The 24,760-nt window shown below is 45.8% G+C and overlaps 2 protein-coding genes across 51 annotated transcripts in view; both read left to right on the top strand.

Moving 5' to 3' along the window:
- OBSCN (obscurin, cytoskeletal calmodulin and titin-interacting RhoGEF) overlaps positions 1 to 24,760 on the top strand; it is a 267,376-nt gene that overhangs the window by 230,682 nt on the left and 11,934 nt on the right. For all 50 annotated transcript variants that reach the window (XM_083578984.1, XM_083579001.1, XM_083578979.1 and 47 more), the window contains 10 exons: positions 320 to 397; positions 1,463 to 4,853; positions 5,726 to 5,848; positions 6,547 to 6,657; positions 7,547 to 7,714; positions 8,960 to 9,082; positions 11,012 to 11,182; positions 14,709 to 14,799; positions 16,215 to 16,454; positions 17,159 to 17,382. In XM_083578984.1, the coding sequence (XP_083435110.1) occupies positions 320 to 397; positions 1,463 to 4,853; positions 5,726 to 5,848; positions 6,547 to 6,657; positions 7,547 to 7,714; positions 8,960 to 9,082; positions 11,012 to 11,182; positions 14,709 to 14,799; positions 16,215 to 16,454; positions 17,159 to 17,382 (4,720 nt within the window). The remainder of the gene's footprint in view (positions 1 to 319; positions 398 to 1,462; positions 4,854 to 5,725; positions 5,849 to 6,546; positions 6,658 to 7,546; positions 7,715 to 8,959; positions 9,083 to 11,011; positions 11,183 to 14,708; positions 14,800 to 16,214; positions 16,455 to 17,158; positions 17,383 to 24,760) is intronic.
- Positions 19,010 to 20,713, top strand: LOC310746107 (5-beta-cholestane-3-alpha,7-alpha-diol 12-alpha-hydroxylase-like). The gene has a single exon (XM_083579837.1). It carries the CDS (start codon positions 19,119 to 19,121, stop codon positions 20,646 to 20,648), a length of 1,530 nt encoding a protein of 509 aa, XP_083435963.1. The 5' UTR covers positions 19,010 to 19,118; the 3' UTR covers positions 20,649 to 20,713.

The raw sequence follows: 24,760 nt of genomic DNA, 5'->3' as shown, positions 1-24,760 counted from the left end.
CCGGCGGGCAGGTGGACCCAGAGGAGGAAAAAGCAGCGGAAAAGGTGGAGCAAGGCTAGAATCTTAAATTGGTGTCAAGGGGGAGGAGACTCAGACGGAGCATCAGCGGTCTGACAGTTGAGACGTAGAGCTGCGCGCTGCGGCTCTGGAAGTGAAACTGAACTTCAATAAAGACTTTTGTACTTAACAACGAAGCAGCGTTGGTCCTTTGTGAGCTGGGACCTAGGGTAGCTCTGACACACGTGGTGCCAGATTCTTTTTAAATTGACATTTTAATGTTTATATTTATGTTAATTTATTCCTTCCCTCCCCTTTACAGCAAAACCTCCCACTTGAAGAAGCTCACTTCATAGATACAAAGCAGCTCAAATTTTTTGTGTCCCGAAGCAAATGGCAGGTTAGTAGGCTCCAGCCCAGACACTGGACTGTGCTTCAACATGTTTTTGTTCCTTATTCAGTTTCTAGAGAATTGCAGAACCTGCAGTTCAGGAGACCTGTTTTTCTCTCTAACATACCGTAGATTCCGGCATATAAGACGACTTTTTAACCCCAAAAAAGAGGTTAAAAAGTTGGGGGTCGTCTTATACGCCAGGTATGGCTGCATTGGGCGGCGGGCTCTGCTCCACTCCGCAGCAGGAGGAAGCCGCCCAGCGAAGCCGGCTTAGCATCGCTGGGCAGCTTCGCTGGGCAGCTTCCTCCCGGCGTGGAGCCCGCTGCCCACTGCTGCTGCCCAGCGAAGCTGCCGAAGTGTATAAGATGAACCCCCAAATTGGCAGCTGCCAATTTGGGGGGTCGTCTTATACTCCCAGTTGCCTAATACGCCAGAATCTGTGGTATGTGTTTTCAACTGCCCATTTGTCATATTTACACATTACAGCTTTAGCAGTACATGTTAAAAAATGTTAGCTGCACACCTAAAAACACATTATTATTATTTTATATTTGTATACTGCTCTTCATCCAGAGATCACAGGGTGGTTCACAACACAAAAATATAAAATGAGAACACAAAATATGTAATAAAAACGAAAGCAAAACAAAAGCCCTCCTCCCACAAACACATTTAAAAGGACATAGAATGTTAATCAGCCAAAGGCTAGGTTAAAGAGGAACGTTTTCTCCTAGCACATAAATATATGTAATGAAGTTGTCAGGTGAGTGTTCTAGGGGGAGAGCATTCCACAAACGGGGAGCCATCACAGAATATTATGTGCAAAAGAGCTCAATATGAGATTGCAAATAACAGACTTTCATTGCCATTGGGTTCACTATATAGTTTCCTTATTTGCAAAGCAAACACCAAACCCATTAAAACTGCTGCAGGCTAATGTGCACTGATCAGAAATTCTGTTTCCCAAGAAGCTCTTCTGAGCATCCATTAGAGCCTCTTGTTGTGCCTTAACTGGTTTTCTCCTCTCAGTTGTTTTAACCCCTTTGCCTTGTGTTTTATTCCACTGCTCAGCGTTCTCTTATGAGCTATAAATCTGTGCTGGTGATGAGACCCATCCCAGAAATCCTGGAGAAAACTCATAAGACCACCTCTCTTGGCATCTCCCGACACCTGTTGGAAGAGAGCAGCTCATCAAGCACCAGTGGATCATCTTCCGACAATGAGATTTCGGCCTCCACAGGAAGAAGGCACTTTGGCCCTACGCCAGGACTTCACCTATCCGTGCTTGAGGGATCGGATTACCCAGAATACCAGGAGTCCATAGCAGAGGCTAAGAATTCTGAATCCTCGCTGCCACCGCTGCTTACAAGACCTAAACAGGCTTCAGCGAAGAGGCAGCAGGGTGACCAGACACGCCAAGAAAGTGAAGAATTAATGCCTCGGGGACCAACGTTTGACACAGCTTCTTCACAAGATAAAGCTGGTTTACTGGTACCCGGAGAAGGGGAAATTGAAAGCACCGAAGCAGGAAGATCTCCTGGATGCGTCCCGAGACATAGTGTCATAAAAAGTACTTTCTACAGCCAGCCTTCTGAGAGTCTTGCCGATGTGCCTTCATCACCAGGCAAAGAGCACAGGAAGCATTTAGAAAGAGCAAAGAGAACCTATAGGAAAGCCGGTTATTCAAAATCAGCTTTAAGTGGCCTCCGTGAACCCCTTCTAGAACAGTTCGAATTGGGAGAGGGAGGATTGTCTGGGGATGAAGAAACTGAGTGGGGCAGAGAAGGCGGAGCTGGCCCTCTGATGACCAAATCGGCTTCTTTTGACACTGCGCAGAAATCGCCGCGAGTTACTTTTCAAGTTTCCAGCAGAAGCCGGTCACTGGATGACTATAAGATGAGAGCGACAAGCTTTGCTGAGGAGCAATACATTGAGGAAGAAGAGAGCGACTTAATTCCCGAGGGCAGTGCTTTTGAGGCTTGCAGCGAAAAGGCCTCAGAAAAGACTTCTGCAAAGGAAGGCTCAAAGAAAATTGTGAAGGGTGCTTCCGAAGTGCCATTCGCACAACTTGGTGAGAGGCACAGCTTGTCTTTGGCTGCTCAGCAGCAAGAGAAGGCGTTGATTTCAACACCGCCATCTGAAAAAGGAGAGGGTCTGCTTCAGAAACCAGGGCTACCTCTTGCGACAAAGCCGGGAACATCTACCCTAGGAAGAGAAGACTTGGTTCTAACTGCTCAGCAGTCAGATTTAGCCCCAAAGGGTGAAAGTGAGGAAAGGCGGTTACCTCAGACATTCAAAGTTCCTCTTTGCAAGGACACGGTTCCTATTCTTCCAAAGGGAGAGAGCTCAGATTTGAGAGTCACTCCGCCAGAAACAGCCCCACTGGTCTCCCAAGACAGTGGGAAGGGGAAAGGCCTCCCTGATAATACAATGCTGTCTTCTGTCCAGGGCAAAGAAGGACCTGCCGTTCTTCAGGGGGCATTTAAAAGTGGAGACCAGTTGCCTCAAGTTCCTTCTCTTCAGGGTCAGCAAATTCAACAAGTCGCTAAGACAAAGGGCAAAAGCCCAGGGTTCCTGCAGACTACGCCAGTGGTGGAAGGCTCTTTGGTTTTACATCAGAAGCCTTCAGAAGTTCTCCTGGAGAGTAAAAGCTCAAGTCTTCCGGGCTCACAGGCAGCTGTATCCGTCCCTGGAGGGAAAGAGCAGCAGATTCTGCCACAGAAACCATCAGCACCCAGCCAGGCAAAATCGGCTGCATTAAAGGGCAAAGGAACAGCTAGTTTAACTATTTCTCAAGCAAAAGCTGCCCCAGTTTCAAACGCTGAGCCGAAGCATTCATACCAAACACCTCCCATGCACAGTGAGATGAAAGTTCCTGTTAGAGAAGGTGATGTTCCTGCTGGCTTAGAGACTTTGCCTACTTCTATATCAGTCTCTCATGGAGAAAGCCAAAAGCCTCCTAAGTCCTTCATTCACAGCAAAGCAGTGCCTTCTATTGGTGAGATGAGAGAGCCTTCTCAACAAACAGATACTGTCCAAGCATTGATCCATGAGGGGGAACACCATAAACATCTACAGCAGAGACATTTTGCCCCAGGAAAGAGAAAGCTTGATGCCTTTCCTGGAGAGAGGCAAATCTTAATGGCTTCACAAGGGAAAGCTATTCCAATTTCTCTCTCTGAACCGGAAAAACGAGAACTCGTTTATCATACACAACTTGCTTCCAGTGAGGATGAGTCTGTTTTCCAGAAAGACCAAGGGCCATCTGTTTCAGGTTTCTCCCAAGCAAGAGTTGTGCCATTTTCAGCCTCTGGGGGAGAAATCCCGGTTACTCAAAAGGAAACCCCATATTCCATTGGACAAGGAAGAACCAGAGGACATGTTCATCAGAAACCTGCTATTTATAGTGACACAGAGGCTGAAGCCCTGGAGTACTTAGTTGATGAGATGGTTTGCCTGTCAAAAGAGATGACTGCTTTAGCAGAGTCTGTTTCTGATCCAGAGGGATCCAGGAGACACATTTTTCCATCCAGGGAGGTGTTCTACCCAGGCTCACCTGGGCAAGCAGTAAGACCGGCCACCAGATACCTTGTTCGGAGAGGGAAAAGAGAAGGAGGCATTGGCTTAGCAGATCCCTCAGAAGCAGATATTATATATCCTGGAGAAGAAGAGTATTTCAGTGTGCTACCTTCCATGGGCAAGAAAGCCAGGATGTCTCCCCCTTTTGAAGGCATGGGTTATGTAGGCACAGAAATGCCCATGGTATCTCATTTTGGTAGTTCTGGGTTTGGGGACAGATTCTCCTATTACTGTGACAGCCAAAGAAGTGACCAAATGTGCGAAATCCGCTTAGTACAGATTCAGGACCTCTCAGAGGACATGCCACGGCCTGATAGCAAGACAGCAAAATTTGACATCTCTGAAGTAGAACCTGCCTTTCTCAACCTGTACGAACTCTATGACATTGTGTACTTCCCATTTGAGTTCCTTAGCTTCAGAAAAGCCCCCGAGAATCTGCCCAGCAAAAGACGTTTGCCTATGGGCGAAAAAGCAAAGTTGCTACCGGGAATGAAATCTCATTCACATCAGGATAAAAAAATATGTACCAGAGATGATAACTTGAAAGGTGAGGCTGTACAGGAAGCTCCCAGAGATGAAGAGAAAACTCCACCTGAGTTGGACGTAGAGCCAAAAGAAGCCAAAGCACCCCGGCTAGGAAATAGGTCTGATTCAGAAGGCAACATACCAGCAGGGTCTCAACAAATCTATGGTCTCCTGGAAGACCCAGCCAAACAGCGGAGGAGCTCTTTACAAGACAAAGTGGGGCTCTTCAAGCCCTTTGTCAGATCTCAGTCCATGGAGTTGGTAGAGCAAAGTCTAAAGAAGAAGGTAAAAGCATCAGTCACCCACCTCTCAAGAATGTTGACGAGAAAGTCATCTTCTGATCAGGAAAGCAGGGAAGGTAATAATTTTATATGTGTGCATGTTTCCTTTCTTAGGCTCAGGGTAAAGGAGATCTGAAGACCTGGCTCAGTGAGAGGTGACCATGAGAAGTTACCAGGTATCTGAGAACCTGCTATAGCAACCCTAAAATGTTGCTCTGAAGACCAAGTCACTAGACACTTAACTATATCCTACAAAGACCCAAAAACACCTTGTGACTAAGCACAGTAACTGAGAAGGCAGTGGCTTGAGTAGGATAATTTCTTCTCTCAAGCATGCAATTATGTACACCATTTTACATGACTTTCCCAAAGACTTAAGTGGCCCTATTGGGGTTTTTTGGCTGCCTCATCGTATAAGTTCAGAGCAGGTGCCAATGATGTAGAATCACAGAATAATAGAACTATAGAGCTGGAAGGGATCCTGATCAAAGTCCAAGCACCTGCAATGCATCTGAGCCATACAGGAATCAAACCTGCAACCTTGGTGTTATCAGCACCGTGCTCTAACCAACTGAGCTATCCAGTCTGTTCTAAAAATGTATATAGTCATACCTTGGGTTACAGATGCTTCAGGTTGTGTTTTTTTTGGGTTACGGACCGCTGAAACCCGGAAGTACCGGAACGGGTTACTTCCGGGTTTCGGCGGTCACGCATGCACAGAAGCACTAAATTGCGCTTTGTGCATGCGCAGAAGCTCTGAATTGCAACCCATATGTGCACATACACGCCACTGCAAGTTGCGAACGCTGCGGGTTGCAAACGTGCATCCCGCACGGATCACGTTCTCAACCCGAGCATCCACTGTATATATAAATATCTAGTTAAATAACTAATGCCTAAAGCACCATCACTTGGTTGTCTTTACAGTGGTTCATTTCATTTTCAACAGGCTCAGAGGAGCGGAAGGGTGAGCTGCAAGAAAGAGCATCTTTGACAGAGGCTTCTGGAGGACTGAAAAAGAAAACAGGGTTCCCTTCATTCACTCTTCCAAGCCTCAAAACAAAGGAGAAAGGTACTATCACATTGTTTGTTTGTTTGTTGCATTAAAACTAGAACCTGGGGAAGCACAGCGTGAAAACTGTAGAAACGTTGTACGATTGAAGCTTCTTTATTAAATTAAAAAGGTAAAAGTTAAAGGACCCCTGACAGTTCAGTCGCGAAGGACTCTGGGGTTGCGGCGCTCATCTCGCTTTACTGGCTGAGGGAGCCGACGTTTGTCCGCAGACAGTTTTTCTGGGTCATGTGGCCAGCATGACTAAGCTACTTCTGGCAAAACCAGAGCAGCACACGGAAACACCGTTTACCTTCCCGCCAGAGCAGTACCTAGTTATCTACTTGCACTTTGACGTGCTTTCGAACTGCTAGGTTGGCAGGAGCAGGGACCGAACAACGGGAGCTCACCCCGTTGTGGGGATTCGAGCCTCCAACCTTCTGATCGGTAATCCCTAGGCTCAGTGGTTTAGACCACAGCGCCACCCGCGCCCCCTTTTATTAAATTAGCCATCGTACAAATTGCACCAATACAAAGGACCAGCTAGGATTGCTAGATTGCAACCTGGAGGTCTGGAAATGGGAGAGAATGCGGCTTACTCCTCTGGTTCTCTCTGTTGATTTAGAAATGTGTGCTAGAGAAGGTAAAACCCAACGCATTTCAGGTATTTGCTTCCTGCCTCACTGACCTGTGTTCTCTAAAGTTCTCTTCCTTTTCAGCACCTTCTTTTGCTGAAGAGCTCACTGACCAGACCATTGCCTTGGGGCAGTCTCTGACGCTGTCCTGCCGGACATCTGCCCATTCATCACCCAACATCGAATGGTTCAAAGGTGATGTAACCTCCACACCTGTCCACCTGCGATGAATCTGTAACAGAGATGGTTTGGGGCAAAGCAAGGAGGGAACGGCAGGATCATTTCTCTATTTGTTCTTCACAAATCCCTTCCCACACTTCAGCATGTGCATTACATGTGCATGATCAGGGATGCAATGGTGGGAGAAAGAGAGTAGTGAATGAATGAGGTGGGAGGGGAAGCCAGAATTTCCCTACCTGAAATATGCACAATTAGGCAGGCACCTTTGCTGTATTGTTTTAGATACCTCCTGAACTTTTTGTTTTGGCAAACCTACCCAGGCTTATAATATAATTACTTATATGTCTTTTAAAAATTTGCTGGTTTCTCTTTTTTCATTCTTCTTCTTGATTTATTTTTATTAGTTTTTAATTTTAGTTTTATGCATATATTTGTTTTCGCTTAGACTGAATCTTAGCCGTTATTAGTCTTCCAATTTTATTTGTACAACACTTGGAGAACTGCTTGATTGAGTAGCTTATAAATTTCCTATTTAAATAAATCTAGAGCCCATGAAAGGAAAGGCTGCTCAAAAGGATAGCTGTTTTGTTATCAAGTGGACATAGGCCATCCTATGGGACATATGTCATCCATCCCATCCAGGGGAAAGAAAATCAGCCATTATTCTGAACCCAGGAACCAAGAGGGAATAGGAAGGTTTACCATTTCTTTTCAAGCCTCATGGCTTCCAGGTCTACTCTAGAGGAGAGTCGCTCCCACCCTCTGCACCCTACATTCTAGGGCTGACCTAATGCGTCTACTCAAGATTCTTCACGTACATCTCTCTGTGATTTCATAAGAGGTTCATCTAACCTTGACTCATTCATATATATATATATATTTGTATTTCATTTCCACCTTCCAGATGGAGCAGCCATTCGTAGTACGGACAGGATCCTGATCTCCTCTACTCTCAAACACTTCCAGCTTTTAACAATATTAGCAGCCACATCCAATGATTTTGGCACTTATACATGTGTAGCCACCAATGCCCAGGGCACAGTTTCCACCTCCTGTGTAATAAGGAAAGCAGGTAAAGGAACAAATTATTTCCCCTTTGATCCTTTGAACTTGTAGCATAGCATTTCCCAATTGATCTTTGGCAGGAAAGTCTTAGCACGGCTTTCTCTCTGACATGCCAACTTTCCATGTGCAGCAATATTTTTTGTGTAGGACAGCATTCAGAAATACAGTGGTACCTCAGGTTAAGTACTTAATTCGTTCCGGAGGTCTGTTCTTAACCTAAAACTGTTCTTAACCTGAAGCACCACTTTAGCTAATGGGGCCTCCCGCTGCCGCCGCACCGCCGGAGCACAATTTCTGTTCTCATCCTGAAGCAAAATTCTTAACCCCGAGGTACTATTTCTGGGTTAGCAGAGTCTGTAACCTGAAGGGTCTGTAACCTGAGGTACCACTGTAGAGCCTTTCTGCTTTCTCGGAATCAACACAGTCTATCAGGAATCATTCACAAAAGTCTTGTCCCATCTTGGAATGCAAGCTGGCGTGACACCTCTAAAGCTCCCCTGTTCTCACTGCCCCCAGCCTCCCAGTGGCTCCAGTAAAACAAAATGGGAGGCTGAGCTACAAGCTATGACTGGAAGTCCATGTCTATACCTCCATAAAGACCCTGAGAACTTTCAGGCAATTAGTATGACTCTTGCAGCAAGGAGAAAGAGGCAGCATATCAGATGGGCTTGAGCAATGTGTTTGTCAAGTCCTGGGGTGTTTGGGGTTGTTCCCTGTTAAATAACTGACAAACAACAAGCGCTGGCATAGGATAGCCAAATTGGACTTACCACTAATTGGCATGCAATCAGCACATCTAGTTTCTGCAGTAAAATTAGGAGCTGTGATCTGTGGATGAGGCAGTCCAAGCATTATCAGCAGCATGTGATAGAAAATGGGGTTAGCTCTTTTCCCCATGACAAAATCCTAACGAAAATTGCTCCCCTCACTGAAAGCAGTAGTCGCACAGTAGGGTAGCTTCTGCTGGTGGGAGAAATTTCTTTGGGCAAATAGTAGTTGTAAGGGGAGCATTTTCATTGGGTTTGTGGCATGGGGCATCAAACTCAGTTCCCTTCCTCTTGGCAGCTATGTATGCTTTAAATATCTATGATGTTGATGTTTGTTTACTAAACTGATATACCACCCTTCATCCGAATATCACAGGGTGCTTTACAGCATCAAGCACAAGAGCTAAAGTTTGGTCCTACGTTTACACTGTGGATGGCTTCATTCTACCAGTCACAGACTTAAATTTTGTCTTCCGCTTTGACAGAGACACCTTCGAACCCACCGTCTCCTGATATTGTTGAGGTTCTTGAAGATGGAGTGGAGTTGGCCTGGAAGCCCGTGGAACTGAACACTCCCGTTACTTACTCTGTACTTTGCAAAAAAGATGGTAAATAAATGAGAACTCATTGTACAAACTGCTTCCTTGTACAAACTGACCCTTCCAGCTATGATTCTAGGATCCAGCCTGTGGTTTCTGGTGGAAGGTATTTCCTGCATTGTCAGGGTGGCGATGTGGTCTAAACCACAGAGCCTAGAGCTTGGTGATCAGAAGGTTGGCGGTTTGAATCCCCGCAACGGGGTGAGCTCCCATTGTTTGGTCCCAGCTCCTGCCAACCTAGCAGTTTGAAAGCATGTCAAAGTGCAAGTAGATAAATAGGTACCGCTCCGTCGGGAAGGTAAACGGTGTTTCCGTGTGCTGCTCTGGTTCGCCAGAAGCGGCTTAGTCATGCTAGCCACATGACCCGGAAGCTGTCTGCAGACAAACACCGGCTCCCTCGGCCTATGGAGCGAGATGAGTGCCGCAACCCCAGAGTCGTCCGCAACTGGACTTAACCTTTACTAGAAACATTGCTGAGGCATCTCCCAGGCCCCACCACAACTACAGAATCATAAAATAACCTGGAACAGTCTAATCCACTGCCACAACACAGGTATCATAAGGTCAAGCCATAAAATAATATAATCTTAGAGTTGGAAGGGACACAAGGGTCTTCAAGTCCAACCCTCTGCAATGCAGGAATCTCAGCTAAAGCATCCATGACAGGTGGCCATCCAACCTCTGCCTTAAAATTCCAATGAAGAAACTATATGGAACTTGCCAAACTGACTGGGAGACTCCGGGACCAGAGAGAAGAGACAGTGGAAGAAGATTGGGAAAACTTTAAAGAATATTTGGAAAAAAAAATATGTTAATATTTAAATCTTAGAATAGCTTTGGAAGTGGATATAGGCTGTAGGGTTAGAAGCAGAAGATAGTGTATTTTAAAATAGTATTGTATGTGAGGGATAAAATGTGAAGATTTTTATGGTAAAAGTAAGTGTGATAAAAAATTAAAAATTATGATATATGTAAACTGCTAAAGATGAGGTAAAATGAAAATCAGACAGGGGGGACTTGGGGAAGCTCACCTAACAATGTTTAGAAAAAACAAGGATAAGACAAGAATTTGTTTGTATTGTTTGTTTTCTCTGTTTGTGTTGTTTATTTGTCTTATAAAATGAATAATTTTTTTTTTGGGGGGGGGGAATAAAAATAAAATTCCAATGAAGGAGAGTCCATAACCTCCCAAGGGAGACGGTTCCACTGTTGAACAGCTCTTACCATCAGCTATATTTAGTCAGAATCTCCTTTCTTGTAACTTGAAGCCATTAGTTTGAGTCCTATCTTCCAGAGCTGGAGAAAACAAGCTTGCTCCATCTTCCACGAGACAGCTCTTTAGATAAAAGCCAAACATGTTAGAGCCAGCCTTGCCAATAGCTCCCCACCCCACCCCCGTTCTACTAACCAATAGTAATTGAGGGTGGGGTGCTTGTTGCTTCAAATCCTATAAAATACATAGCACAAGGGACTACAACAGGACAACAGAAAGTGAATGTGGTGCAATCATATTGCTCTGGATTCTCTGGAACGCTTTCCATAATGAAAGCTCTGCACTCCTGAGAAATCTGGTTTTGCATTCTAAGCTTTTACAGTTCTCTTCGGCAGAGAGGGGCTTTTAAAAACAATCTGGTTCCTTTCCCAGTCTTGAGAAAGTATGAGGCTGCTTTCAAGGAAACAGCTTGAAGTGACATAAAATTCATTTAAAAAATGAAATCCCATAGAGAGGGGAGAAGGATGGATGCAGGACTGAATATTGTGCTTTTGAGAGATCGCACACATCTCTTTAATGGTGCACCTGTCTAAAGTGGTAGAAGACAGAATATTCATTTCTGCAATAGCTGGAAATCTCCCTCCCTGTGCGTCCTAATCCAAGCCCATCTGGTCAAAATACGACATTGTTACACTAAACTTTATTCTTCTCTTTTGTTGGCCCAGACGGTGAATGGAAGACTCTGGCCAGTGACATCTCGGAGTGCTGCTACACTGCTGAACATCTCCCTCGGGGTTTGGTGTTATCCTTCCGGTTTGCCTGCGTCAGCAAAAGTGGTGTAGGGCCGTATAGCAACCCAACTGCCAAAGTGAGAATTGGTGACACGGATCCAGCAGGTAACAACATAATCCACACTGAATAGAGTTCCTGTACTTTTCCTCTTCAGCAGCATAAGCCTGGAAACGTGATTTATAGCCACATGAGCAGACAGGGTTCCTTAGTTTCCTCCGTCCTTCTCATTCAGGCTGGAATCCTTATCTTTGCATTTCTGCCTTTGCTCCTCCATGGGAAGAACTCTCCAAAACACCACAGCTCTCATGACTTATGCCATTTCACTGTAATCCAAGAGACTTAGCCATGCCTACAAACCCAACTGCATGTGCTAGGCCCAGGCCTTCTCTTCATGTTGTTGTTGCTGCTGCTGTCCCAGTTGCAGCTCCTTGTTCTCCATTGGAGGTCAAGTCTCAGTGTCATCTTGTTTTCAGGAGCAGCTTTCTATGGGGCAGTAGGAAGTAGGGAGAAAGTCCATTCAGTTGACATTTAAAGACAGATTTACATATTTCACACTTTATGAAACAATACGCAAATGGGAACTCAGCTGTGCTTTGACACACTTCTCCGAATTTTGCAAGTAATGTGTAGAAAAAGGCATATAACAGGGTTGAGTGGACATATACATGCAGAAATTAATGAAAATAACATGCAGAAATGCATTCTTTTTTGAGGGGGGAATGCTTTGCAAAACAATGCATATAATGCAATTATATACAAGAATATATTAGGAGAATGTGTATTAGGAGAAATTTCCACTAAAATACTATTGAATTTTCATGAGGACCTTTTATCTTGTTTAAAATCACAACCTACATGGTAAGGTGAACCTAAGATTGGAAAAATGAGAAAATGAGAGGAACTGAAATTAACAGATTTGCCTGTCCCTAGGAGGCACTGCCACAGGAACAGGCAACTTGCAATTTCTAGAGCCTATGCAGGAACTCTTCCGGCAGGGCCTGAGAGCTCACTATTTTAAACATCACGCAGTGAGCTCTGGACCTTCATTCCCCATTGACCCTCCCAGGTGCTAAGACAGACAGAGAGGGGCCTCTTGGTGGTTCCACCTCCCTCAGAAGTCCGAGTGGTATGCCTTTTCCTGTGTGGCAGCCCCTAAGTTGTGGCTGTGTGTGACTTCTTTGCTACAGAGCTTTCGGAGAATGCTGAAGACGCTTCTCTTTACCCTGATCTTTTACACCTGAGATGCGTGTTTTCAGAGCCCACCCTATTCCTGTCATTTGTTTTAACTGTTCTGAAATTTGAATAGGTGTAACCCATCCTGGGACCTGCTGGTGATGGGTGCACAATAAATTCAGTAATAGTAATAGTGATGATTACAATTACCGTATATACTCGAGTATAAGCCGACCCGAGTATAAGCCGAAGCACCTAATTTTACCACAAACAACTGGGAAAACTTACTGACTCGAGTATAAACCAGTTCACCATACCACAAACCTCCTGGTGGGCTGGAGTGCGTGTGTGTGTGCGCGCACATGCGCACACAGCAAAGGGGGCTTCTCTCTCCCTCCCCAGCCCCTCCCATCCCCCTGCCTACCTGCCGAGAGGCTGGTGGCGGCAGCGGCAGAGGAAGAACAAACAGCCCGGGGGGCCACTAGGTGGCGCATCGGAAGATGGCTGACAATAACATCTCTCCGACCCACACGAGGTAATTTGGAGGCTATGATGGGGGTAATTAGCCTCCTTAACCCCCCCAGGATTGTGGGGGGGACGGCCCTTGCCTGCTGTGCCCTATACCACCCCCGAATTTGTGGGGGTGGGGGCACTAGGCACAAAGCCCTCCTGTGGGATTCCGGCACTCCTGGACGCCGTCCCTGATTTGCGCCGCTAGTTGCAAGCATCTTCAAAAGAAACAATTTGGACGAGATAAATTGCACATGCTTCAAGGAAAAAGGGGAGTAAAGACTGCTGACAGAAGAGATCTCTGATAACAAGACAAGAATAAAATATGAGAAGATACGTCAAGACACGGTATGACAAATGACTGAGGGGGGAGGGGGGGAAAACCTGCCTTCCTTTTTCTTATGTGATTTAACAAGAATCCCCTCCCCTAATGAGTCAGAAACTAAGGACTTAAGCTGTGGATTTAAGGCTGTGTGGAGATAAACTTTCGAACCAAAGCAATGTTTCAAGATGAAGCTGGAAAGCTAAGAGTTTTGGAATGACGCAGTTAAAAATGCCGTCGCCATTTTGGGAGGCACTGTTGGAGCTCTTGGGTCTGGGAGGAGAAAGAGAGAAATAGAGTTGTTTACATATCGTGGATCAACTCCTCGGTGGGACTTAAGAGCGACGAATGCCAAATTCATGATGGAAAGAGCGATGCTATCTACGAAGGAGATATATGGAAGCCATCTGGACTTAGTGGAGGAACGGGAAATCCACACAGGATTATTATTTTGCTTATCGGCTTAAGGAGACTAACAGAAGAGATCGTAAAGGAAAAATAGAAATTATATGAACAAGATATGATGTGGAAACACCAAGATAAGACTGGATAGAATTATGAACTTTGTCTGGACTGATTGGGACTGATTTGGACATTAACGCAGTAATAAGAAGATGATTTGAATCCCCCTTTGGATCTTGAAGTATGGGTTCCCCCAACAAAATTTAAAAATTTGGCTTTGTAATTTGGAATTATGTGATGTGATTTAATTTGATGTGATTGGCCAGTTAATAAAAATTATTTTTTTTAAAAAAAAAGAACAAACAGCCCGAAAGGGCTGTTTTCGGGCTGCTCTTTCCTCTGCCACCCACAGTGGCAAAGGCGGCAGAGGAGGAAGGAGCAGCCTGAAAGGGACCCTCACTCGGGTATAAAACATGGGGGGCTTTTTTAGCATAAAAAATGTGCTGAAAAAGTCGGTTTATACACGAATATACACGGTATATTATCATAGCCGCGTAGGCCTCAGATCTGCCATTTGGCATGACAGTTACTGCAGGGGGGGGCACGCCTGCTGTTATTATTAGCAATATTAGATTTCTTACTCACCCTTTACCATAAGGTCCTAGTGTGGCTTAGATCAATAAAATAAACATAGCATTGATAGCCCAGGACGCATGGAAGGCTTTATAATTTCTTTAAAATAACTGCACATTAATGCTGTGCCAAGCTCCATCCAACAGTTTCACAAAACTCCTCCTCACCTCCTAGCCCCTCAAAAGAGCTCATCATTTTTCTCAAACTTTTTGGTGACATTTTCAGGGGTGGTTTATGAGCGTTTGGAACTTCACTTTAATAATCAGTGGTCATGGGGTGGCTAAGGGGCGTTCTTCCTTTTTCACTTTGAAAAACAACCACCTTGCATTGCTTTCTGGCATATCTGCAAGACACCTCTCCAGCTGGCACCCTTCCTGGAATGCCCCCAGGATGTCAAAATGTCCTTCCATGGTCATGGGATATTTGGGGAACAAACAACACCCTTGATTGTCTAGGGCTTAATTAACCGAAAGCAGCCTTGGAAACTTGCATTGCTATTTACCTCTTTCAACACGGATTGCGTGCTTTGGCGTTTTCCTACTTCTGTCTCTGCTTCCCCCATCCCACTCCTCCCCACCCCCACCCCGCAGCATTCCAGTCTGCGGACCCAGAGGACAGCCAAATGACAGCTCCTGCTCAGCCAACCCACCAGACATATGCCTTCCAGACGGAAATTAAAAGGTACAGATTTCCATTGGCTCACTGCTCCTTAGTAACCACTTAGTCGAATTCCTCCAAGTTCTATATGTGGAGAAATTTAGCCTGCTAAGCAAGCTTTTTAAGAAAGGAAAATGGTACTCTTGGCAGGCATGGTCCGCTCAGTGCATATAGGTGTCGCTGAGGAATAATGTGGCCTTAAGAACTGCCCCTCTTTGCTCTCTAAAAGACCCCCCCTGCAGCAGCACCAAATCCCACCCCAGTTGTGGTTAAGGGCCTGAGGGACGCTGGTGGCGCTGTGGGTTAAACCACAGAGCCTAGGACTTGCCGATCAGAAGGTCAGCGGTTTGAATCCCCACGACGGGGTGAGCTCCCGTTGCTCGGTCCCTGCTCCTGCCAACCTAGCAGTTTGAAAGCACGTCAAAGGGCAAGTAGATAAATAGGTACCGCTCTGGCAGGAAGGTAAACGGCGTTTCTGTGCGCTGCTCTGGTTTGCCAGAAGCGGCTTAGTCATGCTGGCCACATGACCCGGAAGCTGTACGCCGGCTCCCTCGGCCAATAAAGCGAGATGAGTGCCGTAACCCCAGAGTCGGTCACGACTGGACCTAATGGTCAGGGGTCCCTTTACCTTTACCTTTATAGGCCAGAAAGGCTGGTAATAAATTAAGCAAATAAGGGGATTTGCATTTTCCCCTGTGTACAATGGTAATAGCTTGCCTGGATATGCAATACTGCATATGTATCTGGACTGCTGATAGAGGGGAATGCAGACTGAGAAGGCTTCAGAGCTGGAGAGGGGAGGAAATAGCCATTAAACCTTCCACACCTCTTTTTTTTTAAAGGGGGGGGGTAGAAGATAAGTCTGAGCTTGTGGTGTCAGACGTTCCTAGGGTGTATTTGTCTGGCTTACAAATTAACAGCTGTGCCTGGCTTTTATCAGTAGGAAAGTGTGGTTGACACAACTCATTGATGACAACAGAAATTATGCAACGAAATCAAAGATTCAACTTAGATGCAGTGTGGGTTAGAGGGTGTAGTTTTTGTTGCTTGCAATTTCCTTCAGGAAAGGCCAGGTGAGTGACAGAGGGAAAGAATGCAGAGTCCCTTGCAGGGGGCTCTGTATCACATGATAATCAGCATCACATGACACCGCAAACAATATCTCCCGAGAAGGCTGCTGGGTCAGTTGCTCACTGTGCTGATGTCTCACTTGCAGGCAACAGTTTGTGTCGACTATTGTGAGTCCTTTTTAGTGGTCCTGCAGCAGCAGCTCTTCCCATTAGCCACTCCTAAGCATGGTTCGGTGCCATCCAGTAGGACAGTCTTCTCAAAGCATGGCAGAACGTGGGTGGGTGGGGTATCACCAGGTTAAGGAATAACATTCAGCTCAAACTTCTGTTCCATTTCTTCCCCTTCTTTTCTGCTCCACCTCGGGACAGAGGGCGCTTCAGCATCATCAAACAGTGCAGAGAAAAGCTCAGTGGAAATGCTTTGGCTGCCAAGATCATTCCCTATAGGCAGGAAGACAAGGAAGATGTGCTCCAGGAGTATCAGATCCTGAGGAAGCTTCACCACACCAACATTGGGCAGCTGCAGGGGGCCTACGTGAGCCCACGCCACCTGGTGCTGATCACAGAACTGTGTGTTGGCCCTGAGCTTCTCAATGCTTTAGCTGGAAGGTAAGCCTGCTTGTCCAACAAACTAAATATGCATCAGCCACAAAAGCTGTGGAGGCCTCTTTTCTCCTCCTCAGAATACAGTTTTCAGAGGTTCCGTTGTAAAATTTCCATAGGCAACCCAGTGTGAAGGTGCCAGATGAAGAAGACCAGTAGTCTTCAACATTTTCCAAAGCAGGACCCACCTTTAAAACAAGAGGAAGTGGTAGTAACAGAAGTGGAGGGGTTTCCTGTTGCAATAACCCCGGGCTTTGGCTGGAAAACTACTTCCTTATTTTGCATTACTTAAGTATAGTGTTGTTGTTTTTTACAAGATTGGTTACCAAAACCTGAAACCTGAAAATCCCCAGAAATCTGGCAGATTATATACATCTCTCTCTCTCTCTCTCTCTCTCTCTCTCTCTCTCTCTCTCTCTCTCTCTGTGTGTGTGTGTGTGTGTGTGTCTACACTACATGTGCATATTTATGCATTATACACACAGAGACACACAGTAAGAAAGGTCTGAGAAATGTAGTTTTTAAAATAATCTCTGCCTTTTCTTTAGTGATATGCTCACACTAACACCCATCCAACACTATCTAGAAAAAATGCCCTTTGAGTTTGCTTTCAGTAAGTATTTATGTGCATTCCTTGCTTAGCACCAACTGATTATAGTCTTATGAAGAATGAAGAACATGTTGTTGTGTAACCAGGTTCTCTTTTGTAGGTCATCCTATTCAGAGGTGGAAGTCAGAGACTATCTGTGGCAGATTCTTAGTGCTGTTGAATACCTCCATGCTCAGAATATCCTGCACTTGGATCTGAGGTCTGAAAATATGATCATCACTGAACCAAACCTGCTCAAACTCCTGGACTTTGGCAACGCACAGTTCTATGAACCCGACAGAACCATTACCCTCGATGGGTGCACGGACTATGTAGAAACTATGGGTGAGTAATCAGTGATTTGTTAGGTGCCTTTTCTTGGATCAAGGGTCTGAAAGGCCTGGTGATCACAGGGACAAATGAAGAAGCCATGTCTTGAGTTGGACAGTTGGGCCATGTAACCCAGTCTATTCTGTTTGGCTGTGGCGATCTAAAGCTTCAGATGGGGTTTCTTCAAAGTCCTGCTACCTAAAATTCTTTGACTAGAAAGGCAAGGGTTTTAAGCTGGGTCTTTCCACTTGCAGAGTTCGTGTTCCACCTATCACTCCATCTTCCCCCAACTCAGAGCAAGATTACAGAGCCACTTATCAAAACTATTGTGTTGTCAGTTGTAGCCCCACATCGCAAATAGCTTAACTTCAGTATTGCACTTAGCTCAATGACACTAGCTCCAGTTCAGCCAGTTAGTCACTATTATAGATGGAATTTTCTCTCCTCACATTCTCTGTGGCAAAAGCCAGGGCTGTGGAGCCAGAAAGTCAAGAGCAACAAATAACTGCTGACCTTAAGAAGCAGGAGACACTTGCAGTGAATGACAGCAACTCCACTCCTTGGGAGCAAGACGAAGAGCAGAGGGAAGGGAGTAGGAAAGACCGTATGTTTCTATACAGTGCACAGTGGCTGTTTATAGTTTTGGAGGAGGGAATGTGTGCAATACATCAGCTTTTGTTTTGGTTTGCATATTGCTTCAGGTAGTGTGAATTACCGTATTTTTCACCCCATAGGACGCACCGCCCCATAGGACGCACCTAAATTGGGGGGGGGGGGGAATAAAGAAAAAAAGTTTATTTCCCCCCCAGGCACGGGGCTGGCACGGGGGAAGCCCGAGCTTCTCCCGACCCCAGCCCCCAGAACAGGCTGCTGCCTGCAAGCCTTGCGAGCTCGGCGGGACCTCCCGCCGTGCACGCGAGACTTGAGGACATCTGCCCGAAGCACAGGGCGTGCTCCGCAGTGCGCCCCATGCTTCAGGCTGCAGGCTGCCTCCCCAAGCCTTGCACGCCCTGCGGAACCTCCCGCCGGGCGCGCAAGGCTTGCGGATAGCTTCCTGAAGCCTGGAGAGCGAGAGGGGTTGGTGCGCACCGACGCCTCTCGCTCTCCAGGCTTCAGCGAAAGCCTGCCTTCGCCCCATAGGACGCACACACATTTCCCCTTCATTTTTGGAGGTGAAAAAGTGTGTCCTATAGGGCGAAAAATACGGTAAGTAACTTTGCTTCCCCTTCCCACAACTGCATCACTAACCCCCCACTTCCGTTTCCTCCTTTGCCACATGGAATTCTTGTCCTATATTTGATTTTCCCCTCCCCCTTTCGTCATCCACATTCCCCCTCTCCTCCCCTTCCTCATTTTATTGCCTCCCTTCTTTTGTTCACTAGTTAGATCTATTAATATAAATCTGTGTTTATGTTGCTTAAAAAGAACGAAGGAGACAGGTGCTTAAAAGCTGAGTACTTCCAATTTATAGGGCTTTTTATTTAAAAAAATTAAATTAACTACAATACGGATTAAAAAGACATACTTCCATCCATTCCAAATCCCAGTTTGTTAATTATCTTAATGGTTTTCTTTGCATAAGGTACACTGGATATTATTTTAGTGCAAATAAATTAACCATAGCAAGGGTTAACCTCTGCTTGCTGTTTATTGGCTCCACCTAGATTCAGGATAAGTGGAGCAACTATTTATAACCACATGTTTTTTCTGCAAGAGCTGGCTTGTGCTTTTGTGTCACAGAGCTCCGAGAGATGGCTTTCTGGGTGATGGTCCTATGCGCCGTCCTGGCATGCATATTGGGGGGGCTCTATCTGGTGGGGGCGTTCCGCCAGAGGAGAGCCAAAGAGCCCCCTTTAGATAAAGGCCTCATTCCGTGGCTTGGACATGCACTGTGCTACCAAAAGGACGGCGTTGCCTTCTTGCAAAGGATGCAGAAGAAGCATGGGGACATCTTCACGGTACTGCTTGGAGGGTACTATTTCACCTTTGTGATGGACCCCCTCTCCTATGGAGCTATTGTGAAAGAAGCAAGAACCAAGCTGGATTTCACTTTATATGTAACACAAATTGTGGAACAAGTATTTGGGTTTCAGCATTCAGAAATGACTCATAAGGTACTAGAGGCAGTCAACACAAAGCACCTCAGGGGCGATGGGCTCATGGTGATGACCCAGGCCATGATGGACAGCTTGCACAGAGTGATGCACCATAGCCTGAGTTCAGCAGGAGGGGAGAAGTCCTGGAAACAGGATGGGTTGTTCCACTTCAGCTACAACATGGTCTTTAGGGCCGGATATCTTGCTGTGTTTGGAAATACAAGCGGCAAAGGTGAAAAGAACAAAGAAGATGCTGAGAGGAGTGACCTAGCTGACTCTGAAGATTTATTTGCAGAGTTTTGCAAATTTGATCATTTTTTCCCGGGATTAGCTTCTTCTATGCTGTCTCCCAGAGATAAAATGGAAGCAGAGTCTCTGAAGAGACACTTCTGGAACATCACGTCTGTAAAGGAAGTATATAAGAAGGAAAATATCAGCGGCTGGATAACTGACCTGCAAAAACACCTGGAGGAAGCTGGGATGCCTGAATACATGCAGGGGCGGCTTTTTTTCACGTTGCTCTGGGCACTTCAAGCTAATTCTGGACCCGCTTCCTTCTGGCTTCTTGCCTACCTGATGAAAAATCCCAAGGCGATGGATGAGGTGAGGAAGGAAGTGGACAGAGTGGTGGGAGAATCTGGCCAGGAAGTGAGGGCAGGGGGTCCAGTGCTTAATATCACCAAGGAGATGTTAGACAAGACCTCCATCTTGGACAGTGCTGTGCAAGAGACTTTGAGACTGGCCACAACACCACTGGTGATCAGGGTTGTGATGGTGGATCTAGAAATCCAGATGAACGATGGGAGAAAATACCTTCTGCGCAAAGGAGACAGAGTTGCAATTTTCCCCTTTGTAGGAGCACATATGGATCCAGAAATCCACCCAGATCCCCATGTTTTCAAATATGACCGGTTCCTCAGCCTAGACGGCACAAAAAAGAAATTCTATAAGAATGGGGAAAAGGTGAAATATTTCTCCATGCCTTGGGGTGCAGGGGCCATGTGCCCTGGGCGTTTCTTTGCTACCAATGAGCTAAAACTCATTGCCTTCCTGATGCTGCCATACTTTGATATGCAGCTGGTTAACGTGGAGGAGGAAATCCCTCCCGTAATCAAGAACCGCTATGGGTTTGGTGTGATGCAGCCCACACACGATGTTCAGTTCAGGTATCGACTTCGCCACTGAAGCTAGGAGGCAGAGGAGGCAACCTGGTATCACGTGCCTGTCAATCTTCAGGCTAAATTAAGTTTTTTAAAAAATCAATCGTATGTTTATATTTGTGGGGCAAAACTTGCAGAAGAATGTGTTTTTCACCCAATAAAGTTTGGTAGATGCAAGTATCACTCAATGGTGCATTTTATCTATCCATCTGTCCTGAATGCTTTAGTTGAGATTCCTGCATTGCTGCGGGTTGGACTAGATGACCCTCGGGCTCCCTTCTGACTCTACCATTCTATGATTCTATTATCCTACCCCTTTTTGCACCATTGTTAAGAAATAAAGTGGAGACAGATGGCCTTTCAAGTTTTGAGGGCTCTTTTGTGGAATATTTGATGTGCATTAGATCGGAGTATTTGTCCTCTCTTTCCTGTATGATGGTTGCCACAAACTCTCTCCCTGTCTTACATGTTATAAATGTTGTCTCTCTAAGGCATAAAACTCATGCTTGCTACTAGGGACGGGGTTCACTGCCCTGCACCTGGTCACATTTTCCCCCAGACACCCTTGCCTATATCTGGTCTGTTGTAATCTACATTCTGTAAAAAGAATGTCGTGTCCAGTCCGGTTTGTGAACATTTCATAATCGTTTGCAATTCTCCTGGCTTTCTTGCGAAAGATGCTTATTCAATACATTTTGGTATTTTCAGTTTGGGGCATTCAGTTGATCAATGCCCATCAACAAGTATCCATTTTCTTTTTTTTTTCTTTTTTAAATGATATTTATTGGAATTTTCAAAATGTTACAAAATAAAAGAAAGACAAAAAGAAAATGCAGATTCATACAAAAAAAGAGAAAAAAGAGAAAAAAATACAACAATACATCACCAACAATTAAAAACATTTAAAAAACAAATTCATTATTTCCAAATCCTCAACTGTCATTACCTTCTTTCCTAGACCTCCTCCTCCTCCCTTTCTTTGTATCCTAGTTGTTAATTATCCCAGCAAATCCCTTCCATATTTCATAATATGCTGTCATTACATTACCCTAAACTGTTTTAGTCTTATCTTTCTATAATAAGATAAATCTTAAAGCTTAAAACTTAAATCTTGTCCTTACCAGCTTCTCATAACCATAACATTCTTTCATAATTCTTTAAACATTTTTGCTAAAGCCAAGTAATTTCATTCCAACATTTTTCTAATGTTCATCAATTTTATAAAACAGTTCTAATGGTAGAGAAAAGAAATACAAACAAGTCCAATCTTCATCCAACGTCCCTTCCTCCTGGTTCCGGGTTTTGTCAGTCCTTATTATCACGTCGATCTAGCTCATCAACCTGGCAACCTTATATCCGAGGCCCTCAAGTCTCTTCCATGTCCCTTCCGCAGCTCTTCTTCATATTTATAGCTGTATTTTCCCTTGTCTCCTGCTCGTGATAGCTCCAGCTTGGCAATATTTTTAGCCCTTCTTGACAGTTCAGCCCCTTTTCCATATTCAACACTGAATTCCATATGGTATTTAACAGCATGTTTCAAAAACCCTCCAAGATTAAGAGCCCCCACAATCCCAAACATCCCACAGCCCATTGCCATATTTGAAAAATCCAGACATCTCAGCATAGGGGGGTCAATCCAGCCCCCCATTTCCAAGCCAAACCAAACTTTTTCTTTCCAATTGTGGCTTTTTCCAAGTTCATTTGTCAATTCCGAAAGCTCATATTCCTGTTGGGCCTGTTCTGTCAAGACACACTCCTGATTTAATTCCTGAGTGGGCTCCACATATTTTTCCCACTGCCTGTTCAAAGTTTCCCACTGCCTGTTCCAAATTTCCAGCCGAGGTCGCCATCCAATTCACCTTTTCGTGTAATTGTTCCAGTAGGGCATTTGTTTTATAAAAGACACACAACAAGGTTTCTGAATACATTGTCCTGCAAGGCCAAATGTCTGTTCCCACGACTGTAATCTATAACAGCTGCCAACTCCCTGGAGTTGGTTACAGTTTCACAGTCTCCCTCTAGGGGGAAAACTTCTATTTGTTCTTGCAACAGAGTTTCCCCTTTTAAGTTACTTTGTCAATATTTATTCCTTTCAAATGCGAAGAGGAACAGTGGAATCACTGTTTCTCTTCTTTTCACTATCTGTCAAAAACACTTACCGTATTTTTCGCTCTATAGGACGCACCCGAGCAAAGGACGCACCTAGTTTTTAGAGGAGGAAAACAAGTAAAAAATATTCTGAATCAAATCAGTGTTGGGGCTGAAGGGGGAAGCCCGGGGTTTCCCCATAAAGCCCCGGCATCCCCAAGCTAGAACAGCGAGACGCTGCGCAGTGCTCCATCTCTCTGTTCTGGCTTCAGGGACAGCCTTTCAAGCCTCCACAGGGCAGCGGGGTGCCTTCACCCCGCTGCCCTGCGGAGGCTTTGCGCAGCTAACCCCGAAGCCTTTGGAGCGCAGCGCGAGGTCCTGCTGCGCTCCAAAGGCTTCAGGCGGCTATCCCTGAAGCCTGGAGAGTGAGAGGGGTCAGTGCACACCAACCCCTCTCGCTCTCCAGGCTTCAGCGAAAGCAACACGTAGCCTCCGGAGCACAGAGGGAGCGCTCCCTCTGCGCTTTGGAGGCTTCGCGTTGCTTTCACTGAAGACAAGGAGCCTGCATTCGCTCCATAGGACGCACACACATTTCCCCTTCATTTTTGGAGGAGAAAAAGTGCATCCTATAGAGCAAAAAATACGGTATTTCTGGTCAGTGAACTTCAAACGTCGGTCCTGACACCCCCACTCCAGTATCAGGACGGAGGAAAGTTACTTTACTTTAAATTCACTTTAAACAGTCTAAAAATGATCCTCCCCCTTCTCCTGCTGTCAAAGGGGGGTTCCACAATTATAAATGATGGAATCCAGTCCTTTAGAGACGATTTTCTTAGCTCTAGTTTATATTGTCTTTGCTTTATTCTGTTTACAAAAGAACGGAAGGCTGACTTCCTGTTTAGACCTTCCCGTTCCGTACCAAATTAAAATAGGTATTTTAAGATCCAATTCTTTTCTGCTTGCTAGTCCTTATTTGATGTCCAATTGTTCAAAATCTAAGTACTCACGGGTGCTTGTTTTAAAGTCCAAATTGTCCCAGGAAAGAGACAGCGCTCTCCGGCAACGGCTATGCGGCTTCGCTCCACGGAAATAGCCGTTGACTCTCAGCACCGCGCCACTTCCCCCTCTTCACTTCGGAGCCCGTTAATGGGTTCCTTAGCGAGTTGGGGGGGCGCTAAAGGTGCCCGCCGAGTCCCATGTTCACAGGCTTCATCCGCCTGTGATTTTTGAAAGGGTCCCCGCTTCGCCGTAGCGGAGAAGACCCATTTCCCGCGGAGCTATTCCCTCCAGTTCAGAGGGAGTCCGCCATTGCCGGTGGCGCCACCCTGTTTCTTCCCCTTCAGATGTCTTTTAAAGATAGGATAGCTGCTTATTTCCTTCACATCTGAAGGGAGGGCGTTCCAGAGGGCGGGCGCCACTACCACCACTTTTATACCCCACCCATCTGGCTGGGTTTCCCCAGCCACTCTGGGCGGCTTCCAACACAATATTAAAATACAGTAATGCCTCAAACATTAAAAGCTTTCCTAAACAGGGCTGCCTTCAGATGTCGTCTAAAAGTCTGGTAGTTGTTGTTCTCTTTGACATCTGACGGGAGGGCTGGCACCACTACCGAGAAGGCCCTCTGCCTGGTTCCCAGTAACTTGGCTGCTCCCAGTGAGGGAACCGCCAGAAGGCCTTCGGTGCTGGACCTCAATGTCTGGGTAGAACGATGGGGGTGGAGACCCTCCTTCAGATATACTGGACCGAGGCCATTTAGAGCTTTAAACGTACCGGGAGCCAGTGTAGGTCTTTCCAGACCGGTGTTATGTGGTCTCTGCGGCCGCTCCCAGTCACCAGTCAGCTGCCACATTCTGGATTAGTTGTAGTTTCCGGGTCACCTTCAAAGGTAGTCCCACATAGAGCACATTGCAGTAGTCCAAGCGGGAGATAACCAGAGCATGCACCACTCTGGCGAGGCAGTCCGTGGGCAGATAGGGTCTCAGCCTGAGTACCAGATGGAGCTGGTAAACAGCTGCCCTGGACACAGAGCAGTTCACAAACTCAGAA

The sequence above is a fragment of the Podarcis filfolensis genome, assembly GCF_964270895.1.
Source record: "Podarcis filfolensis genome assembly, chromosome: 12".
NCBI lineage: Eukaryota > Metazoa > Chordata > Lepidosauria > Squamata > Lacertidae > Podarcis > Podarcis filfolensis.
The sequence above is the reverse complement of the archived record's forward strand: the minus strand, read 5'-3'. Positions and strand labels throughout refer to the sequence as shown.

Coding starts and splice junctions, on each gene's coding strand:
- LOC310746107 (XM_083579837.1), top strand. CDS start 19,119: ATGGCTTTCTGGGTGATGGTCCTATGCGCCGTCCTGGCATGCATATTG.